The sequence below is a fragment of the Sinocyclocheilus anshuiensis genome, unplaced genomic scaffold, assembly GCF_001515605.1.
Source record: "Sinocyclocheilus anshuiensis isolate Anshui unplaced genomic scaffold, SAMN03320099.WGS_v1.1 scaffold1456, whole genome shotgun sequence".
Taxonomy (NCBI): Eukaryota; Metazoa; Chordata; class Actinopteri; order Cypriniformes; family Cyprinidae; genus Sinocyclocheilus; species Sinocyclocheilus anshuiensis.
Genome location: NW_015546099.1, coordinates 10,499 through 29,486, shown reverse-complemented (window position 1 = coordinate 29,486; position 18,988 = coordinate 10,499). Strand labels below are relative to the sequence as shown.

At 42.7% G+C, this 18,988-nt stretch overlaps 5 protein-coding genes across 7 annotated transcripts in view; 4 read left to right on the top strand and 1 right to left on the bottom strand.

Moving 5' to 3' along the window:
- The window catches only part of slc9a1b (solute carrier family 9 member A1b), a 23,422-nt gene extending 21,428 nt beyond the window's left edge, over window positions 1-1,994 (top strand). For both annotated transcript variants that reach the window (XM_016501968.1, XM_016501967.1), the window contains exons 9-11: window positions 103-199; window positions 861-959; window positions 1,840-1,994. In XM_016501968.1, coding sequence (XP_016357454.1) covers window positions 103-199; window positions 861-959; window positions 1,840-1,965 — 322 coding nt within the window. In that variant the 3' untranslated portion in view covers window positions 1,966-1,994. The remainder of the gene's footprint in view (window positions 1-102; window positions 200-860; window positions 960-1,839) is intronic.
- Window positions 1,995-2,818: 824 nt separating this feature from the next.
- Window positions 2,819-4,725, top strand: fabp10b (fatty acid binding protein 10b, liver basic). The gene is made up of 4 exons (XM_016501974.1): window positions 2,819-3,107; window positions 3,529-3,701; window positions 4,385-4,474; window positions 4,572-4,725. The coding sequence occupies exons 1-4, from the start codon at window positions 3,032-3,034 to the stop codon at window positions 4,620-4,622; spliced, it is 390 nt and encodes a 129-aa protein (XP_016357460.1). The 5' UTR covers window positions 2,819-3,031; the 3' UTR covers window positions 4,623-4,725.
- A 277-nt stretch (window positions 4,726-5,002) lies between these two features.
- Window positions 5,003-11,240, top strand: srsf10b (serine and arginine rich splicing factor 10b). 2 transcript variants are annotated; one of them, XM_016501971.1, is made up of 6 exons: window positions 5,003-5,252; window positions 7,211-7,315; window positions 7,725-7,828; window positions 7,902-8,058; window positions 8,127-8,180; window positions 10,666-11,240. In XM_016501971.1, exons 1-6 carry the CDS (start codon window positions 5,188-5,190, stop codon window positions 10,856-10,858), a joined length of 678 nt encoding a protein of 225 aa, XP_016357457.1. In that variant the 5' UTR covers window positions 5,003-5,187; the 3' UTR covers window positions 10,859-11,240. The 2 variants fall into 2 exon arrangements, with proteins under 2 accessions (XP_016357457.1, XP_016357458.1); XM_016501972.1 differs by having other exon boundaries at window positions 5,005-5,252; window positions 8,130-8,180.
- A 951-nt stretch (window positions 11,241-12,191) lies between these two features.
- Window positions 12,192-14,381, top strand: gja9b (gap junction protein alpha 9b). Its single transcript, XM_016501970.1, is given in 3 exon segments — window positions 12,192-12,567; window positions 12,658-13,487; window positions 13,490-14,381. Coding segments are annotated over 2 exon segments (1,170 nt in total). The 5' UTR covers window positions 12,192-12,567; window positions 12,658-12,679; the 3' UTR covers window positions 13,852-14,381.
- A 2,763-nt stretch (window positions 14,382-17,144) lies between these two features.
- Window positions 17,145-18,988, bottom strand: part of mycbp (MYC binding protein) — a 2,659-nt gene continuing 815 nt past the window's right edge. Inside the window, exons 2-5 of the mRNA XM_016501975.1 lie at window positions 18,851-18,923; window positions 18,721-18,769; window positions 17,431-17,548; window positions 17,145-17,330 (exon numbers count right to left, since the gene is read on the bottom strand). Coding sequence (XP_016357461.1) covers window positions 17,289-17,330; window positions 17,431-17,548; window positions 18,721-18,769; window positions 18,851-18,923 — 282 coding nt within the window. The 3' untranslated portion in view covers window positions 17,145-17,288. The remainder of the gene's footprint in view (window positions 17,331-17,430; window positions 17,549-18,720; window positions 18,770-18,850; window positions 18,924-18,988) is intronic.

The window sequence follows — 18,988 nt, the reverse complement described above, 5'->3', positions numbered from 1 at the left end:
GTGTGTGTGTGTCTGTGTGTTTGTGTGTGTGTGTGTGTGTGTGTGTGTGTTTATCTGTGTGTGTGTGTGTGTGTGTGTGTGTGTGTGTGTGTGTGTGTGCAGACGGCAGCGCAGCCGGAAAACGCTCAACATCTCTAAAGAACGAGAAGAAGAAATCAGGAAGATCCTGCGAGGAAACCTGCAGAAGACCCGACAGAGAGTGAGACACATACATACACACACACACACACACACACACACACACACACACACACACACTCACATGCACTCTCACACACACACACACACACACACATAAACACACAGACACACACACACACAGACAGACAGACACACACACACATAAACACACAGACACACACAGACAGACAGACCCACACACTCACACACACACACACGCACTCTCTCTCACACACACACACACACTCATACACACACTCTCTCACTCCTCATAAACCACATAAACATGCACACACACACAGACACACACACAAACACACACACTCAGTCTCACTCACACACACACACACAGACACACACACAGTCACACACAGACACACACACACACACACACACACACTGACTTACTGAGAAATTGATCAAAATGAAGTAAATTTATGATTAAAACAAGAACAAATATCTGCCAATGTGTTTAGAATAATCAACTGAATTCAAAGAGTAAACAAGTTTTCATTCCCCACTGACATGTTTGTATCAGTTACATTCGGTAAATCTCTCAGAAAGGTTATTTCCAGATTCTAGGTGTTTAATTTAAAAGTAACAGAGATTTGTTGGAAGTTGTATTTTTGCGTGAATATATTGTCATCTAGTGTATTGCTTGTGTTTGTGTGTGTTGTTAGCTGCGCTCGTACAGCCGGCACACGCTGAAGCCTGACGCGGAGGACGACGACTGGAGCGAGACGCGGCTCAGGAAGCAGCGCGTGGAGATGGAGAGAAGAGTGAGTGATGCACAAACACATGAACCATTAAACCAGCAGATCTGAAAACACTGGAGCTTGAGCTGTTGTGTTTGTTGCAAACAGCATTATTGTGTCAAAAATATGTGTGTGTGTGTGTGTACTGGAATTGTAATGTTTCACCCTCGTTTCCTTTCATAAACCTGTTTTACAGTGGGTACAAAAAAGGACAAAAAAGTCCCCATTGCAACCCATTAAAACTGTAATATTTACTGCCAGTGCCATTCAAGCATCAAATCAAGCCTTTCATTCTGTTGGGTTTTCAGCACCATTTTCTCAGGTTTGGCCGCTGGAGCAAATACTAGTTTTGGTTTTGTTTTTGTTTTGTTTAATCTGACACTGCACAAAAATTAATAATGCATCAAAATGTATGTTGTTTCTAATCATTGATTTATCCAAGACTAATAATCAAACAAAAGAGTCTGCTTAGTATTGAGTATATGGAAAATAATTGATCTTTCATAAAAACAACAACAGCAACAACAGTAGCATTATGTAAACAAATGGGCAAAAAGTGTAAAAATGAATGTATTTCTGATAGTTCTGATCATGACTGATGTTAGTAAAAGCAGACACATTTTTGTCCTCGAAGCACTTCTGTGTGACTTTTCTAGATTGACTTCTAAAGGTTAATGCAGGTTTTCAATGAAAGCGTCTCTGAATCAGATGTTTCTGATGTTCATGATCTGTTCCAGGTGCTGATAAATGAATAACTCATGAACACTGTACGTGTGATTATTTACAGTAGGGATTCATTACTGACCAGTCTTGCAGTGCTAATGCCTCCACGGTCAGATTGGAAGGAAATGATGATTGGTACAGTATGAGTGTGTGTGAGTAACGTCTGGCGTCTGGTTCACAGATGAGCCACTTCCTGACGGTTCCTGCGCTTCCAGAGTCTCCTCCAGCGAGAAGAGCGCGCGTCGAGTCCGGTGAGCCTCTCAGATCTGACCAGGGCTCTTCTCTGACTGCAGTGTTTGAGCCGTGAATGCTGACGCTCTCCTGCAGACAGACCCAGCGTGACGTTCTCTCTGGAGGAGCAGAAGCTGCCTCAGTGTGTGAGCGATCAGCTGCTGGAGGAGCTCGTCCATCAGAGACTAACTGCGCTTGTTTGTGTTTCATGCAGTGGAAACGATTAGACCGTTGTTTCTACTGATCTGCATGCGTTGTAAGTGTGTGAGATCTTGTCCTCTCTAAGGTCCTGTGATTCTCAAGCCTCTCCTGCAAGCGCTTGTGTTGTTATCTAGACAAAAAAGCTCAAATGTAGAAAAGTTTCTATTAGGATGATCAGAACATAATTAATTATTATTATTATTCAGATAGAGTTTACATCAAACTTACGTCTTCATTTATTTGCACTGCTGTTCACAAGTTTGGGTTAAGGTTTCATTGAAAGAAATAAATGCTTTTATTCATCGAGTTTGCATTAAACTGATCAAAAGTGACAGTAAAGACATTTATAATGTTACAAAATATTTCTATTTCTAATAAATGCTGTTCTTTTGAACTTTCTGTTCATCTGTGAATCCTGAAAAATAAAATGTATCAGTTTCCACAAAAATATTGTGCAGCACAACTGTTTTCAACATTGCTAATAATAATAAATGTTTGTTGAGCAGCAAATCAGCATATTAGAATGATTTCTGAAGATCATGTGACACTGAAGACTGGAGTAATGATGCTGAAAATACAGCTGTGCATCACAGAAATACATTACAGTTTAACAGATATTCACAGAGAAAACAGCTGTTTTACATTAGAATAATATTTCACAGTTTTTACTGTATTTATTTTTCCCACCCTTTGACTCCTACTGTATATTCAGATTAGTATCAGCTTTGGGGGATGTTGCTGGACGTGTGTTTTGGGACATGTTAGCTGTATTTCAGAGTAAGTGAGGTGTTGTGTGTTTAGTGTAAAGCCCGAGGCACTGAAGAGACTCCTCTGAGACTGAAGCATCGCTGTGGAGACTCACTCCTGAGACTCATTATCTCCATCATCATCACAAACACAGGAGCACATCTCATCTTCAGCTCGTCTCGCACCGCTGCTGGATGATGGCTGTGGATTTCAGTGGACGCTGGAAGCTGTATGAGCAGGAGAACGCAGAGCACTTTCTCAGAGCTGTCTGTGAGTCACATCACATCATTATTCGTGCTTTCGCTTCTCAGTGTTTCTCTCTTGTTTTCTGTACAAATATCTAAACCCTTAAATCAGCATACATTTACTGGAGAAGCCACATGACCATATAACATATTAACTTTCGTTCAATTTATCAGAATTGAGTGAGAAGAAATATTTGCTAATCTTACTATTAAAAAAAAAAAGCAAAAACTCACTTAATTTTGGTGTCTTTTCCAGAAAACAATACTTAACATCTTCAGTCATTGTACATCTCCAGTAAATGTATTTTGGAATACATGGAAAACAAGACAGAAACACTGAGGAAGAACAGCATATTTTGCAGTGTTTCAGTGTCAGTCTTCTGTTTCTCTTGTATTTCTGTGAATGTTCTTCATATAAAGTGATGCACGTGTGTTTTTATGAGCAGCCGCTCCAGAGATTTACATTAAAATGATGAATGAAGTCAAACCTCTGACCACCATTCAGCAAAACGGAGATGAGTTCATCATCTGTGTGAAAACTCCTCTGAGAAGCATCACGAACAGCTTCAGCATCGGCACTGAGAGCGAGTTCAACACCATGGACGGCCAGAAGATCAAGGTGATTCATTCAAACGATTCACTGGAGAAGATTCGGTCGTGTGAGTCGACTCGCGGTTACCACAACTAAACAGTAGCGGCATTTAAAGGGACAGTTCACCCAAAAATGAAACTTACCCCATGATTTACTCACCCTCAAGCCATTCTAGGTCTATATGACTTTCTTCTTTCAGATGAGTACAATCGGAGTTATATTAAAAAATGTCATTGCCTTTCCAAGCTTTATAATGGCAGTGAATGGGTGTTATTTTTCAATAGTCCAAAAGAAGACCAATAAAGCGCATCCATCCATCATAAAAAGTGCCTCACACAGCTCCGGGGGTTAATAAAAGCCTCCTGAAGCGAATCGATGCGCTTTTGAAAGAAATATACCGATATTCAAAATGTTATAAACTGTAATCACTAATCTACAGTTTTTTACGGTTTATAAAGTTTTAAATATGAATCTTTTTCTTACAAAACCGCACTGATTGGGTTATTACAAATGAAAAACTCAGCACAGTTCAATATGTTTAAAAGAAAAATAAGTGGAATAAATACTAGTTAATTAGTCTGTAAACAGCTGTGGTTACCAAGCAACAAGCCAGCAGCGTGTGTTACGTGATATGTGTTGATATTCACATATAAACTCATTATAGGCTCTCAGTCGTTTACAAGCAGCAGTTTGAGTAGTTTGTGTTTCAGGCTACAGCTCGACTCATGGATGGGAAGATTGTGATTGAGTCGGAGAAATTCACACACGTGAGAGAGATTGAGGGCGAGGAGATGATCGAGGTCAGGACGGTCTAAAGTCTTCATATCTGTCCATATAACATTCATGTGTATATATCAGCGTACAGTCGATATAACGCTGCTTTCTTTGTGTTTCCAGACGTTCTCTGCCGGAAGCGCGACTCTCGTCCGGAGGAGCAGACGCCTTTAATGAACGACTTTAACTCTATACTCTTTAACCTTTTACAATAAACTACTGAGTAAATATTTTTAGAAACCTTGTGATAAAAGTAGGCTAACATTTAACTTCATTGAATCATACACACACACACACACACACCCACCCACATACACACAGATTTTAACAATGTCCAGAAATGTTATGGTACAATCTCAATCTCTCAATGTTTTATAACAATGTACTAGATTTTAAGTTTGTATAACAATACCATGCCTAATAAAATATATTGAAACACATTTTGTCATTGGACAACAACTCTTAATGAATGGGTAAGAAGCGTTATTGTTTTGCTGCTGGGTTATGTTTGTATGATGTCGCGCTGGTGTGTGTGTTATTGAGGCGTGTGCTGCAGTACCGGAGCGCGTCTCTCGGCGGCGCTGTGACTCTCGGCGGCTTGAAGCGCAGCGGCTGGTTGAGGCCTCGATGCTGCCGAAGGAAAAGCGACACAGCCGCGTGGAGCGAGACAGATTTCAATCTTTAATCGTTCTTAAAAGTCATTTATAATCAAGTGTAAGAGACTGTAATAATAACTGTAATGTCTCGGTACATGAGGCCGCCGAATAGCTCTCTGTTCGTCCGCAATATTTCCGACGAGTCCCGGTAAGAGAAACTTTATTCTTCCACGCGTTCACAAGACTTCACACATATTTCACACACATTAAGTTGATGTTTGTAGGCGATCGTGTTTTGTCTGTCGTTATTATACTGCATTTCTGATGTGTTTCAAGCACGTGTTTGAAGGGTTTATTCTGTTTGGCGCGTAAATGATACCGAGAGCACGCGCAGCGTTTTGTTGTTATTGTTATTATTGTTGTATTATATATTATTGTTTTATCTCCAGTTAGTCCTGTGCATCTTTACAGTTAGCAGTTTTCTCGGCTCGTGGACTGTAATGGTGTTTGATATCTTATTATATGCTCCTTTCAGAACCCGAAGTCAGCAGATTTATCAGCAGATCATAATCCATCATAAAGTTTTGGCATGTGATAAAGTCTCTGATGCTGCTGCAATAACAAGCAGTTTGAGTTGAACGTTTGTACCTCAAGATGAAGCAGATTTATTATTACAAGACTGCTTTCATGTCCTGAAGAGTTTTATTGAACTGAGGCTTTACAGGAGTATTCTGGGACAGCATTTGTGGCATAATGATGATGATGAGCACACAAGTTCATTTACTACAAAAGCAATAACAGGCAGCAAATCGATAAATGTTAAAATACTCTGTAAAATCATTTATCAACCATATATATACCATTTTTCAGTTTAGTCGCCATGTCAATACAATGCCTAACAAAAAATTTTAAAAGAATGCTTTCTTCAAGCGCGCTAAACATTCCTGCATTTAAATCCTCCAGAAACGGGCCTCATCTGGAGAGCCTCCGTGTAATTCAGATGTTTGCTTCTATCGAGGGAAGAGACTAAATGCAGTGTTCATTTTAATCAGCAATATACCTGTGGAACGAGTTTAACTTGTGCTGAACTCAGAATACTGCTTTAAAACGCCCAGCGCTCAGTGTTTCGTGTGTGTTTATTGTCTGCTTTAAAGCGGTAGTTCACCCAACAATGATCATGTGCTGTTCGCTTACTCTCCCTCGGCTCATCCGAGATGTAGGAGAATGTTTTTCTTCAGTTGAACAGTAGAGAAGGGTTTCAGCGGAAACCGGGATCCTTGGTGATTCATAAAATGTAAGTCAACGGCTACCGTCACTTTAAGAGTCAAAAAATCCTATCAAGAACACAAATGAATCCCCGTGACTCCTGACGATATACGGAGGTCTTACGAAGCCAAACAAGCGGTTGACGGCAGCTGTCGACTTACATTTTATGAATCACCAAGGATCCCGGTTTCCGCTGAAAACCTTCTCTACTATTCTTATAGATTGAAGCAAATGTGCTTCAGCCAGAAAAAAGGGTATGAAAAGTGCTCCGAGTCGCTGCAGAAAAAAAAAAAATCAAACAATAACAAAAACTGGAAACGTTGCTGGAGACGGGCTTATTTAAAATGAAAACTCATTCTCTGCCAGCAGCAGGCGCTCTTAAGAGTGATAAAACTAGCGGTTTCCCCAGTAACGACTGTAATCAAAGCAGCTCCGCTCATGAACGCTACTTTATCAGATCAAATGAAAATGCCATCGAAACTTTTCTGAAGACAGTCGGGTCCCTTCAGAGATACATTCATATAAAACACCCGCGCCGAGTTATGATTTTGAAACGTGCAGAGCTCATGTTTATTCAACGAAGTCAAACGGCACAAATAAATCAATGTATGGGAAACTGGTAATGTATATCGAAATATCGCAGATGTGTTTAAAATTCATATGACCGTTATTGAAAAAAATTACATCGCGATACATATTGATATTGAATTATTGTCCAGCCCTATGTTCAACTGAAGAAAAACATCCTCGTACATCTCGGATGAGCCGAGGGAGAGTAAGCGAACAGCACACTTAGATTATTGGGTGAGCTGTCGCTTTAAGATGGCGGTGAGTATGTCCTGGGTTGGTTTGGTAACCCAACGCTTTCAGAAAGTAAGATGTTTATTTCCCGGTGTTCAGGCCAGAGGACCTGCGCCGAGAGTTCGGCCGATACGGGCCCGTTGCTGATGTCTACGTTCCCCTAGACTTCTATTCTCGCCGGCCCAGAGGATTTGCATACATTCAATATCCTTTGACTGCGAGTGCAGCGTGTGCGTGTGTGTTGAGTCTTCTCTCCGCAGGGCTCCAGTCTAACCCTTATTTCTCTGTTGTCGCCCCAGACTGTGTAAAGGCGTCCCCTGGTGGAGCCCGGCACAAAGACACAGTTAAAGAGCCGTGTAGAGTAGGACTAAAAGCCAAGCCGCCTCAAGAAAGAAAGATGGCTGCTTACAGAGAGGCAGAGTGTGAAAGAAAAGCAAATTAAAGCTCCAAGAGACAAAGAGGCATTATGGGGCCGAGACGAGCGGCGGCTCCAGGTTAAAGAGCGTAAAGATGAAGGTAAAGGTAACTCCAGTATCCTCCATGATTCAGGACACAAGCGTTTGTTTGTGAGTGCGGTGAACATGTTCAGTTAGAGCCCTTAACAGCGCAGCACGTTTGAGGACGTCCGGGACGCGGAGGACGCCCTGCACAATCTGGACCAGAAGTGGGTCTGCGGACGGCAGATCGAGATCCAGTTCGCTCAGGGCGACCGCAAGAGTGAGTGCTGATGCCGTCTGAGATGCAAGTGTTTCTGGGAGAGATTGAGGCTGACCTCTGGTGTGTTTCTCAGCGCCGGGGCAGATGAAGTCCAAGGAGCATCAGTCGCCTCGCAGCCACTCCCGATACGAGGAGTACGAGCGGCGCAGACGCTCCCGCAGCCGCAGCAGACGCAGGTCACGCAGCCCGTCCTACGAGAGGCGGCGCAGACGCTCCCAGAGCCCTAGAGAGTGAGCGAGCGCCACACATCACGCCGCAGTCCTGTGGGATCCAGACACTGACCGTGTGCTTCTCCCAGCAGGTCCAGAGGAAGGACACGCAGCAGACGCAGCCGCAGCCGAGAACACGACAGGTAGATCTTTGTTCTCACCGTGAATCCTAAAGCTTGATTCAGGTGGTGGATCTGGAGCTGAACTAACTCTATAACTGAACTGCAGTGGAAACGCAAACCGAGCCGTACTGTGCCGTGCCGTACTGAGCCGTACCGAGCCGAGTCGTACCACGCAGTGGAAAAGCGCCATATCACTGTTCAGTACACAAGCTTTCTAAGCAGCTGTTGTTAAGGCTGTGTTGTTCTGCCTGACCACAAATCTGAAGTAGCTGCAGCTTTATTGATGAAATCTTTCCATAAACGATGCATGATGGCGTCAGTTAGTTCTTTATGCTTTTTTTGAGCTTGTTTAGTATGGTGTGCATATGTTATTTCACTGAAACGGTAATATTAAAAGACAGAATTTGGTACACACCTTATTAATAAAACATACTATTGACAGAAAAGATGAAGACGAAGATGAAAGTTTCATGTTAAGCATTTTCCTCCCATAGAAAGCCACTTTAAAGAAAGCACTTACAGTGGCTTATGGGTGTACAGTTTATTAATAAAACATTCAGGCAAGCAAATGAGCCCAAAATATGAATCGTGCTTTCCGTTGATTTCTTGAGTAATCGCACAGCTCAGTGTAGAGGGATAAAATTACTTCTATTAGACTGTAAATGTTGAGGTGGTTAGCTGGATAATAACAATTTAAATCACTGATAAGCTTTGTTAAAGGGACAGTTCACCCCAAAATTAAAATTCTGTCATAGTTTACGGAGTATGAGTTTCTTTCTTCTGTTAAAGAATGAAAGAAGACATAATTAAGAATGTGTTGAGCAAGCAGTTGCTGGCAGCCATTGACTCCACAGTATGGAAAGATATACTATAGAAGTCAATGAGGTCCAGAAACCGTTCGGACAAACATTCCTCAAAATCTCTTCTTTTGTGTTCAGCTGCCGAGAGAAACTCGTACTCCGTAAACGATGACAGGATTGTCTGTCTTTAATGTGACTATCACTCAGTTAATTCTGTTTTCTTAGAAAAGAAAGTGAAAGTTGTGTTCTATGCTTTCACTATTACAGAGCAATCTGGACTGTTTTGGAAGACTGTATTGAACTGAATTTCTTGTTTGGTTAAAGTTACTTCAAGTTACGTTTCTTGGAGATGCTTTGTTGCCTTTTGTCTTTGGTGGAAGATGTTACTGAATCAGCAGAAGTTGAATCTTTCACATAGAAATCCTGAAAATAAATGAATTTTTGGTAGTTATGACCAGGGGCCCGTTCTTCGTACGTCGTTTATTACATCCGAGATGATATGATCGCGCTAATCAGGATCTGGCTAATCCAGTTCTTCGAGCGCAGCTGTTGTTGATGATTAGTCTGGCTGGATTGAGTTATCTGAGATAATTGCGCGTCCATGTGTTGGTTTAAAAGGGGCGATGTATCGATACTCGAGACCACGATCAGCAGTGCAGCGATTGGCTGGCGGCAAGACAGCAGCATGATGACATCATATAATTAATAAAGACACCTGACGAAAAACTTGACACATTTCTGGACCTTTATAAGGAAACCAAGCGAACAAAACTACATAAATGTTATAATAGATAAATGAAATGTGCACTGTTTTTATTTTATTTACTTATTACTGATAAGTTTACGGTTTTTATTTTATTTTATTTACATAATTTTATTTTAATATTTTACATGATTCCCGATTATTTATATTCACGATTTCTAATATTTGTACAGGCTTTACATTTTTATTTCAATGTAGCAATTAGCAATTCATTTAATTTTATATTTGAACAGATTTGTTACGTGACAGCATTAATTAAAGTTTCTTTAGTATCTGCATCTCCTGTGCTCCATCAAGCCACTCCCATAATATCTGTCAGCACTCAAATTAATGCACGACTCATTATCTGTACAGCATGTGTGTAAGACTCGAATACAAGTATGAAGTAATTACTTTATGATTAATAAATCAGTGAGTAAAACTGGCTGTGTCTATAGTATTAAAGACTACACAACATTATTATATTATCTTTAAATTAATTTTTAAATGATTATTATTTTAAATTATTGTCCCTGGATCAGTAGGATAGTCTTGTAATAAAGTAGCAGTGGTAGCGGAAAGATTTTAAGTATCAGTTCTGCTTAAGAAGATGCTATCTAATCCTGTTTACATTAAATAAGCTGCTTCCGAGCAGGTTTACGCTTACGGAGCTGTTGCTATGACAGCAACTCCGGGATGAGCTTCGAAGAACCAAACAATCCAAGATCAAGCGAAATCATCAACAAGCAAATCCAGCTAACTGAGTTAGCCACGTAGGCCCCAGGACTGATGTTGATAAAATATTAATAAATTATTAAAAAATAATAAATAAATTACAAAAAAAACTTTTTTTGACAGACGTTTTGGTCCTCTAAGGACCTCTGTGTTATTTGATGCATGAATGCAGTTTATGTCTGGATTGTGACTGTTGTAATTCTTCTGAGCGGTCATGTGACTCCTGCAGGCACCACCACCGCTCCCGCAGCCGGAGCCCCTCACACTCGAAGAGCAGAGCTCGATCCCGCTCCGGGTCCAGATCCACCAGCGAGCTCCACGCAGAGACCCAGGACGCTGCTGCGGAAGACAAGACACAGCCCCGCTCACGCTCCAGGTCCCGCTCGCGCTCTTGGGCCGGACGCAAGTCCTGGGGGCATTAGATCCGGCGGACGACAGGCTCAGTGACGACTGGCTGGTTTTTGTTTAGGTTTGGTGGGTTGGGTGCAGAAGGTCATTAACCTGCTCCTTTCTCTTAATAAGCAGAGGGAATCAAACTAGCTTGTTTTAGCTCACGCGTCTGTTAAAGTGTTAGCATTGAAGATATCTGCGGTTTAGTTTACAAGCGCAGCTGCATTTGCCTAGCTGTGCAGAATGAGAGATGTAAATCGCTTCAATGTTTTTGTAAGAGATTTTTGTTTTAGTTGAGCAGTAATGGCCATCCATTTGAAACGGTCTTCCATGAGTGTCTCGAATGTGTTTTATTGTGAAATCTGCAGGCATTTTACATGTAACCTCAGAATGAAATAAATTTCTTGTGCATCAGTATGTTGTCGTGTTGATTTAATTTTCTAATTTCATAATTAGGTCTTGATTTTGAAGGAATTATGCTGATTTAGCACCATTTGTGCTTGTGGTTTTTATTAATTTGTAATTATTAATCCAGTTACATGTATGTTGTCACGCAGCGGTGAGTTCAGCTTTCTGATTGAGTTTCCAAAACTTAAACTTTGCTATTTACACACCTTCATGTCCTTCCTTTTCTGTTCACTTTTCAAAAAATAAAGTTTGTCTTGGTGTGAAGAACATTTTAATAAATCTGAAGAACCCTTTGCGGTTGGAAATTGGTGCCACAAGTTCTTTAGAGTGTAGGACTGTCACACAAAGGAAGATATTTAGATTTTAGACAAAAAAATCATACCATGTACTTCTATACAATTTTATACAACATGAAAGTCCAGATATAATCTTTTGTGTTCCATGGAAGAAAAACTTGTACAGGTTTGGAATGCCATGAGGGGAATTATTTATAGTCTTGTCTTACACGTTGTAATAAATCCCAATTGAACCGTCATGTTCTCTACATGAGTGCCCTTTGACACGTGTCATAAAACATCAGCATTAGATGATCATTGTCGTTTGCGTGGAAGTGAACAGCTGCTCGCGCACAAAACTGTCAAATCAATAAACCTGCTCGCACGCCACCGAAATCCATCCCACAATCCACTGCCTCACGGGACTCCTGATTGGTCGAGAGGTGCTGAGGCACCGCCCCCTCGAAACACCCTGCGCTCTCTGGCCATCGATTCTTCAATGACGGGGTTAAAAACATCGACAGACGGCGGGCTTGAGGGAAAATCTGAGATTGGATTCTGAGAGCAGTTCATGTATGAAATCGGACATGACTGATTGATCGTTAATCAGGATAAGCATCGACAGATGGAGAACTAGTTACTCATGCGGATCTCAGGAGTGTTGGTCACTCTCGGCTGCTGTTGGTGCTTCGGCATGTTGAGGAACAGCAGAACCCCAGTCGCTTCACTTAACAGCTGGACTTCATTAATTAATAATCCATAATTGCTTTGTGAGTTATGTGCTGTGTCTCACTACATCAGGACAGTGAAGACTTATTTGGTCCAAATGACCTGCAGGCCTTTACAGCGGCACGGCAATAAATCGCATTGATTACTTTGGTCGGGATATAAAGTTAGCAGTGACCTAGATTTCTCAAACCACAGCGTCCGGTCGAATGAAGAACAGCAGCCTCTTTCAGATAATTGTTAGATGTATCTTGATCATGCCACCAACATGACCAACGCTTTTTCCTCATTCAGTGTTTTTATATCTTTTAGAAAAGTGATTATTTCAAATGGTGAGTATTGAGCTATTTAGTATTTCTTGTCTGTGAAATTTGGTCTGGATTTGGAGAACTGTATGAATCCTGCTGTCATCTCATCTGCAGCAGCAGTGATGTCCGTGTGAGGATGGGCGACTGGAACTTTCTGGGAGGGATTCTGGAGGAGGTTCACATCCACTCCACTATGGTGGGGAAGATCTGGCTCACCATCCTCTTCATCTTCCGCATGCTGGTGCTGTGTGTGGCGGCCGAGGACGTGTGGAACGACGAGCAGTCCGACTTCATCTGTAACACGGAGCAGCCCGGCTGCCGCAACGTTTGCTACGACCGCGCCTTCCCCGTCTCCCTGATCCGCTACTGGGTCCTGCAGGTCATCTTCGTGTCCTCGCCCTCGCTGGTCTACATGGGCCACGCCATCTACCAGCTGCGCGCCCTGGAGAAGGAGCGTCACTGCAAGCGTGTGGCTCTCCGGAGCGAGCTGGAGACGATGGAGGCAGAGCTGGCGGAGGCTCGGCGGCGGGTGGAGCGGGAGCTGCGGCAGCTGGAGCAGGGGAAGCTCAACAAGGCTCCGCTCCAGGGCCCACTGCTGCAGACCTACCTGGCGCACATCGTGACCCGCTCCGTGGTGGAGGTGGGCTTCATGACGGGCCAGTACCTGCTCTACGGACACCACCTGGAGCCTCTGTACAAGTGCGAGCGGGAGCCGTGTCCCAACGTGGTGGACTGCTTCATCTCGCGACCCACCGAGAAGAGCGGCTTCATGGTGTTCATGCAGGGCATCGCCGCCACGTCCCTGTTCCTCAGCCTGCTGGAGATCCTGCACCTGGCCTACAAGAAACTGAAGAAGGGGCTTCTGGACTACTATCCTCACCTGAAAGACGACCTGGGCGACTATTACGGTGCCAAGAAGAACTCTGTGGTGCATCAGGGGCGCAAATCCCGACGGCGCCCAGCGGATTCGCTCCGCTCCTGGAGAAACAGGGCAACGGACCCACAAACCCCGTGCTCATTAACCCCTCGTCTGCGTTTGTGCCCATCCAGGGCGTGTCGGACGTGCAGCGGGAGAACAAGGACATCGTTCCCGGTCTGCTGGAGCGCAACAGCAATTCAAACAACGCTTGCAGCGAGACTCGCTCCCCTGTCACACACACGCGGTTCCCATTGGAGTCGGAGAGCGCAGGCTTCAGCAGCCTCCTGATAACGGACCCGCGCAAGCAGCGGCGAGCCAGTCCGGCCTGGAACTGCAGCAGGTGGAAGGGAACGGCTCGGACAGCGGAGACGGCGGCAGGGCCGACCTGAGGGCCGGCGGGACACAAACACCGGACTCTGAGCCCAGCTCTGGCTCACGGGAACATGGTTCTGTAGAAAGTCCCTCCTTCTCACCCAGTCGGCAACGAACTTCACTGGCGAGCAGCAGCAGACGAGCAGCCAGCGACCTGCAGATCTGAGGGTCTGTTTCTCACAGTAATTACAAGCTGTTCTCTTTAGTCTTAATCAAAGGGATAGCAGTGTTTCCCATTCATTAACTAGGCGGCCCGCCACAGTCTAATCTGTCCCGCCACAGTTTCATAATAAACCGAAGATATATTTATTCTTCTCATATAACATTAAAGTTCTTTAACGTTGTGTTTCACGCCATTGCTTTGGCAAGTATCCGTCAAACGAATTAAAACCGAAAGCGTAATATGACTTATCAAGTCTGTTTGTGCTGCTTGTTTCGAAGTGAAGCGCACACTTTGCACACGCGATCGGCTCGTGATCCGGTGTTTTCCGCGTCTCAGAGCAGCTCCGTTCACACTGACTGCAGTGAACTCCGTTATTGAATGTGCGGTGAGTTTGGCGCACGTTTGGGAATGCAATGGCCACCAGTTATGCTTTATTTTCACATTTGCATAATTTTCAACATTTTAATGGGCAAATGTTTACAGTATTAAATTAAATTAGTAATGTTTGAAAACCTGTTTTCACAGAAGCTGGAGTTTTCCGCCAAAATAAAAGCTCAACTGAAGTTTCCGACAAAATAAAAGCTCAAGGTTATCTCTTGCAAGCATGGCCTAAAATTAACAGATGCGCACAGAGAAAGTATTTCATTAAATTAGTAATGTTTGAAAACCTGTTTTCACAGAAGCTGGAGTTTTCCGCCAAAATAAAAGCTCAAGGGTTTATCTCTTGCAAGCATGGCCTCAAATTAACAGACGCACACAGAGAAAATACTGTACAGGCACAGCAAGCTCACTGTTGGGAAGAAAAATATAAATATTGGGGTTGGGGTTTATATGAATGTATTTCTGAAGGGACCTGACTCGATGGCATTAGGGCCTTTCGCACCGCGGGAACCTTTTCATAGTACCAGAACTAATTGTGGAACTACCCACTTTTTGCCGTTTTCGCACCGCCGGAACTGGGTACTTTTTTAGTACCGGACTGCCTTTTTCGAGAACCAAATTAGCTCCTACTCCGGAGCAGGGTCTAACCAGCACAACTGGTACTACCCGTGACACAGCTCCGATCACAGCGTCCTCCATCCTCTTGTTGTTAATGTTGTTCTTCTTTGTTTCTGTTGTTGAACGCCGCGCACAAATGACGTCACTGTGTGTCGACCGTCTTACGTACACTGTCCATGCGAATGCAACCCTTTAAATGGTACTGGGAAATAGTTCGCGCAAAATCGTCCCAGTACTTTAGTACTGTACATTTATTTCTGGAACTAAAGCGGTGCGAAAGGCCCTATTGTTTCCTCTCTTATTGCTGCTGATTCATAAGCGCCACCTGCTGTCAGAGACTGAATCTGCGTTCTCATTCAGCCGGTCTGTTTCGGTTTCATGCAGGTTTCATCTTTGTATCTTTGTTTGTATCATGATTCAAATGCAGTGGTTGGTTCTAATTTCAAATGGCTTTTTTTATTTTTTAAGAATAATAATATAAAATTATTATTATTATTTTATTCTAATTTGTTTGGCTTCTAAATTCACCAGTGAGACTGAGACACTATCACAACTAAAAAGAGGGTTGAGTCCCCTTTAAATTTCAAGAACAAGTACATTCACCAGCTTTTTTCTTTTAGTTTGCACACTGAACCTGTGTTGGAGCTCTTAATTTTGAACTGTCAAAGTGCACCAGATTTATGAATTTAACTTTAAAATGTACAACATTTTCTTCCAGGGGGGCATGCCCCCGGACCCCCCCTAGAGGAATCGAGGACCACCCACCAAAGACTCACAAAACCCTGTGGGAAACACTGGGATAGTTCACCCAAAAATCATCATTCTGTCATCATTTACTCTCCCTCGTGTATTCTTCTATTGAACATGAAAGTAGATATTTTGAAGAATGTAACCAAACAGTTCATGGACTCTGTTGATTCTATAGAATGGAAAAATAAATACTGTGCAAGTCGATGGGGACCATCAGATCTTTGATTACCCCCATTCTTCAAAATTAATTTTTTTTTTGTATTCAGCAGAAGAAAGAAACCGATATGATAGGAAATACATGTTAATGATGACAGAATGATAATTTTTGGGTGAACTATCGCTTTGAACACAAGGACTGAAGCTTTATTTACAGCCGGGAGCTTTTCAGTATTCACCGTTAAAGAATGAGGCGTCGTGACTGTGTGTTGTTGGGTTTTGTATTTATAGATGTTTTAAGCTCAACCCATCTATAACAGACACATATCTGAGTGTCTACAGTGATGTGCACAGTGGTCTCTGCTGTAATGGCCTGGAAGACAAGCTTTTTAAGAGGAAGTCTCATTTTAAAGACTTGTTTTGATGAAAAGAGAATTTGCATTTATCTGTAGGATTATGATGTTTTAATGCATAGGTATTGCAGTGAGGCTGCAAATAGCAGACAGGCGGAGTACAAGTTTGTATAAGCTTGCAGAAGTTATGCAGATAAAATATCTTTGTTGTTGTTAAATATGTATCTCGCTGATTCTGTAAGGGTTATACAAACCCATGCACTGAACTATGTGCATTAAGACAAGGATACAAAGCTGGGGGATTACTTCCCATAATCCAGTGCATCTGTCACAAAGTTTCACATTTCTGTGATGGACATCTGGAGAGTTTCAGCCAGCTGACAATTCATTTGATCACAGAACACAGAACTATGTCATGCACTTTAAGCATGAGGTTATTTAGTAGGATATGGCTGTTACACAAATGCAACTGATAAACCTGCATTAAAGTTTTGGATTGCTACTGATCTGTGCAGGGTTTTGTGGAAAAGATCACATATGGTAGTGTATAGTATTATGTAAAGCTAAAGCAGTGAAAGCAAATGGACCGCAGCGTCAGCATCGTTTGTCCTGCACGTGATCACTGCCTGTTGCTGGAGTCTTGGGGGAATCTATATTATCTTTGAAATGAGGGCCAGAAGCCTTAAAACAGTCTAAATGTGACTGCAAGTTTCTTAGATGTAAGCAATCACAGCAATGCAGTATTTATAAAAAGCCCCAATATTTTATACAAAGCCCTTGCTTTGAGGCCTGTTTTAGCATGGTCTTCAAGTGTACAACTGTTACGTAAAACAGAACTATAGTTTGTAGTTTTATAAATCATCAAACATCAGAAATCTATCAGGAACAGTGCAAAAAATGCTTTTATTAAATATCAGGCACAAATTTGCTGAACAACAACCAAAAAAAAAAACTTCTCCGACATGACAAAACGAACAAACTCAAAGATTTCTACTGCGGTGAAGAAATATCTCAAAATGTCAAGAAGTAGTAGTTATTCTGTTCCCGCGTCCTGCGCCGGCTCGTACTGCAGCAGCTGTAATTCACATGATCACAGAACTACGGTTTCTACACAGCGTTTGAAGCTTGAGCTTGAGTATATATATATATATATATATATATATTTAATATCTCACCCGGCTCCTCAGCTCCTCCATCAGCTCCATCAGCTGATCATATTTCTGCTGTAAAGTGTTCAGCTCCAGCCGCAGACTCTCAGCCTCGGGTCCGACCCCCAGCTGATGCTTGATGAAGCTGACGGGTGGGTTAGTTAAGGCTGTTTAACCTGCCGGAACCCTGACGCTCAAATGGTGCCAGAGCAGAGATCTTCTCTCAGAAACGACCCACATTTCCACTGACCGAACCGTGTAAATGACCTCAATTACTCTCAGTGCAGCGGTCTTATTTTTATAACACACTTAACATCTAACGTCATTTAACTCCGTATCTTCATAACATCACAAGCTTTGACATTACTGCATTCACAAATGTGTTAGCACACGTGACGCAACATGCTGCTTCAGGAACGTCCAGTGTAGCTTCATTATACTATAGCAGAGATCTAATTTTGTTTTACATTATTAACATTATCCTGTTTCACAGCCGCTGATGTTTGCAACTTCTGCACTAAAAGCACCGTTTCACTAGTGAAATCTCCCGGGAACAATGGTATGTATGAAGCATGAACTCTTTCCAGTCACGTGAGTAACTATAGACATGAATGTATTTTGCAGGTGTAAATTGGCCCAGCACCACACTTTAAAGGATAGTTCACCCAAAAACGAAAATCCAGTCATCATTTACTGCCCTTCTTTCTTTTTCAGACCACAAGGGGGAAATTTAAAGAAACGTCTATATATTAGTTAATAGTGATCAGCATCAATCTTAAAAAAAAGATGCAAAAGTATCAGAGAATGACCCCAGGAGAAACGTGCCGTATAGTCCAAGTGTTCAGGTGTGTGTGTGACAGGATTTGGTGAAAAACAAACTGAAGTGTAATGTATTATTTAACAAATGTCCTGTCCTTGGCCGTAGCTTTCTCCCAAACCACTGCGCATTTGATGTTTCTCCCGGCTCAAGTCTAACCCGCTTACGAGTTAATTCAGGGGTTTGAGAAGCACTGCTGTTCATCTGACGAACCCAGAACAAGCACACGAGACCCAATAAACTGTCTGCTTTCTTCACTATCTCTGGAGAACCACTGTATTCCCTCAGAACACACGATCATTCGGTGACACTTCTGCGTCTCTTTAGAAAAGCTTGATACTGGTGTGCGAGGACGTTTCTTTAAACGTCTCCTGAAAAAGAAAGAAGGGTGTAGGGCATTAGAACAGCACCAGGGTGAGTAAACCAGGACTGCTCTTCAGGTCTGGCTGAACTCTGGCTTGAGGAGCAGCTGATTTCTCCGGACAGCAGTGTAAGGATACTCCAAGGCATTGCTGGGCTTCTCGGTTTCCTCGTACAAAGCCACCAAGACTGAAACACAGAAGATCAAATCAGCCACACACAAAAGAGCGGACTGGCCTTCGTTCATTGGGTGGGTTCTTGTCTTCTTACCGTTGGTGAGGCTGTCGAGGACCCCGGCCTTCTCCAGATATCGCCTGAACTGCTCTCGCTTCGACTCGGAGGCCTGAAGAGCGAGAAACACAGCTTACTTGAGCTGCTGAAGTGTGTGTGTGTGTGTGAGAGAGAGAG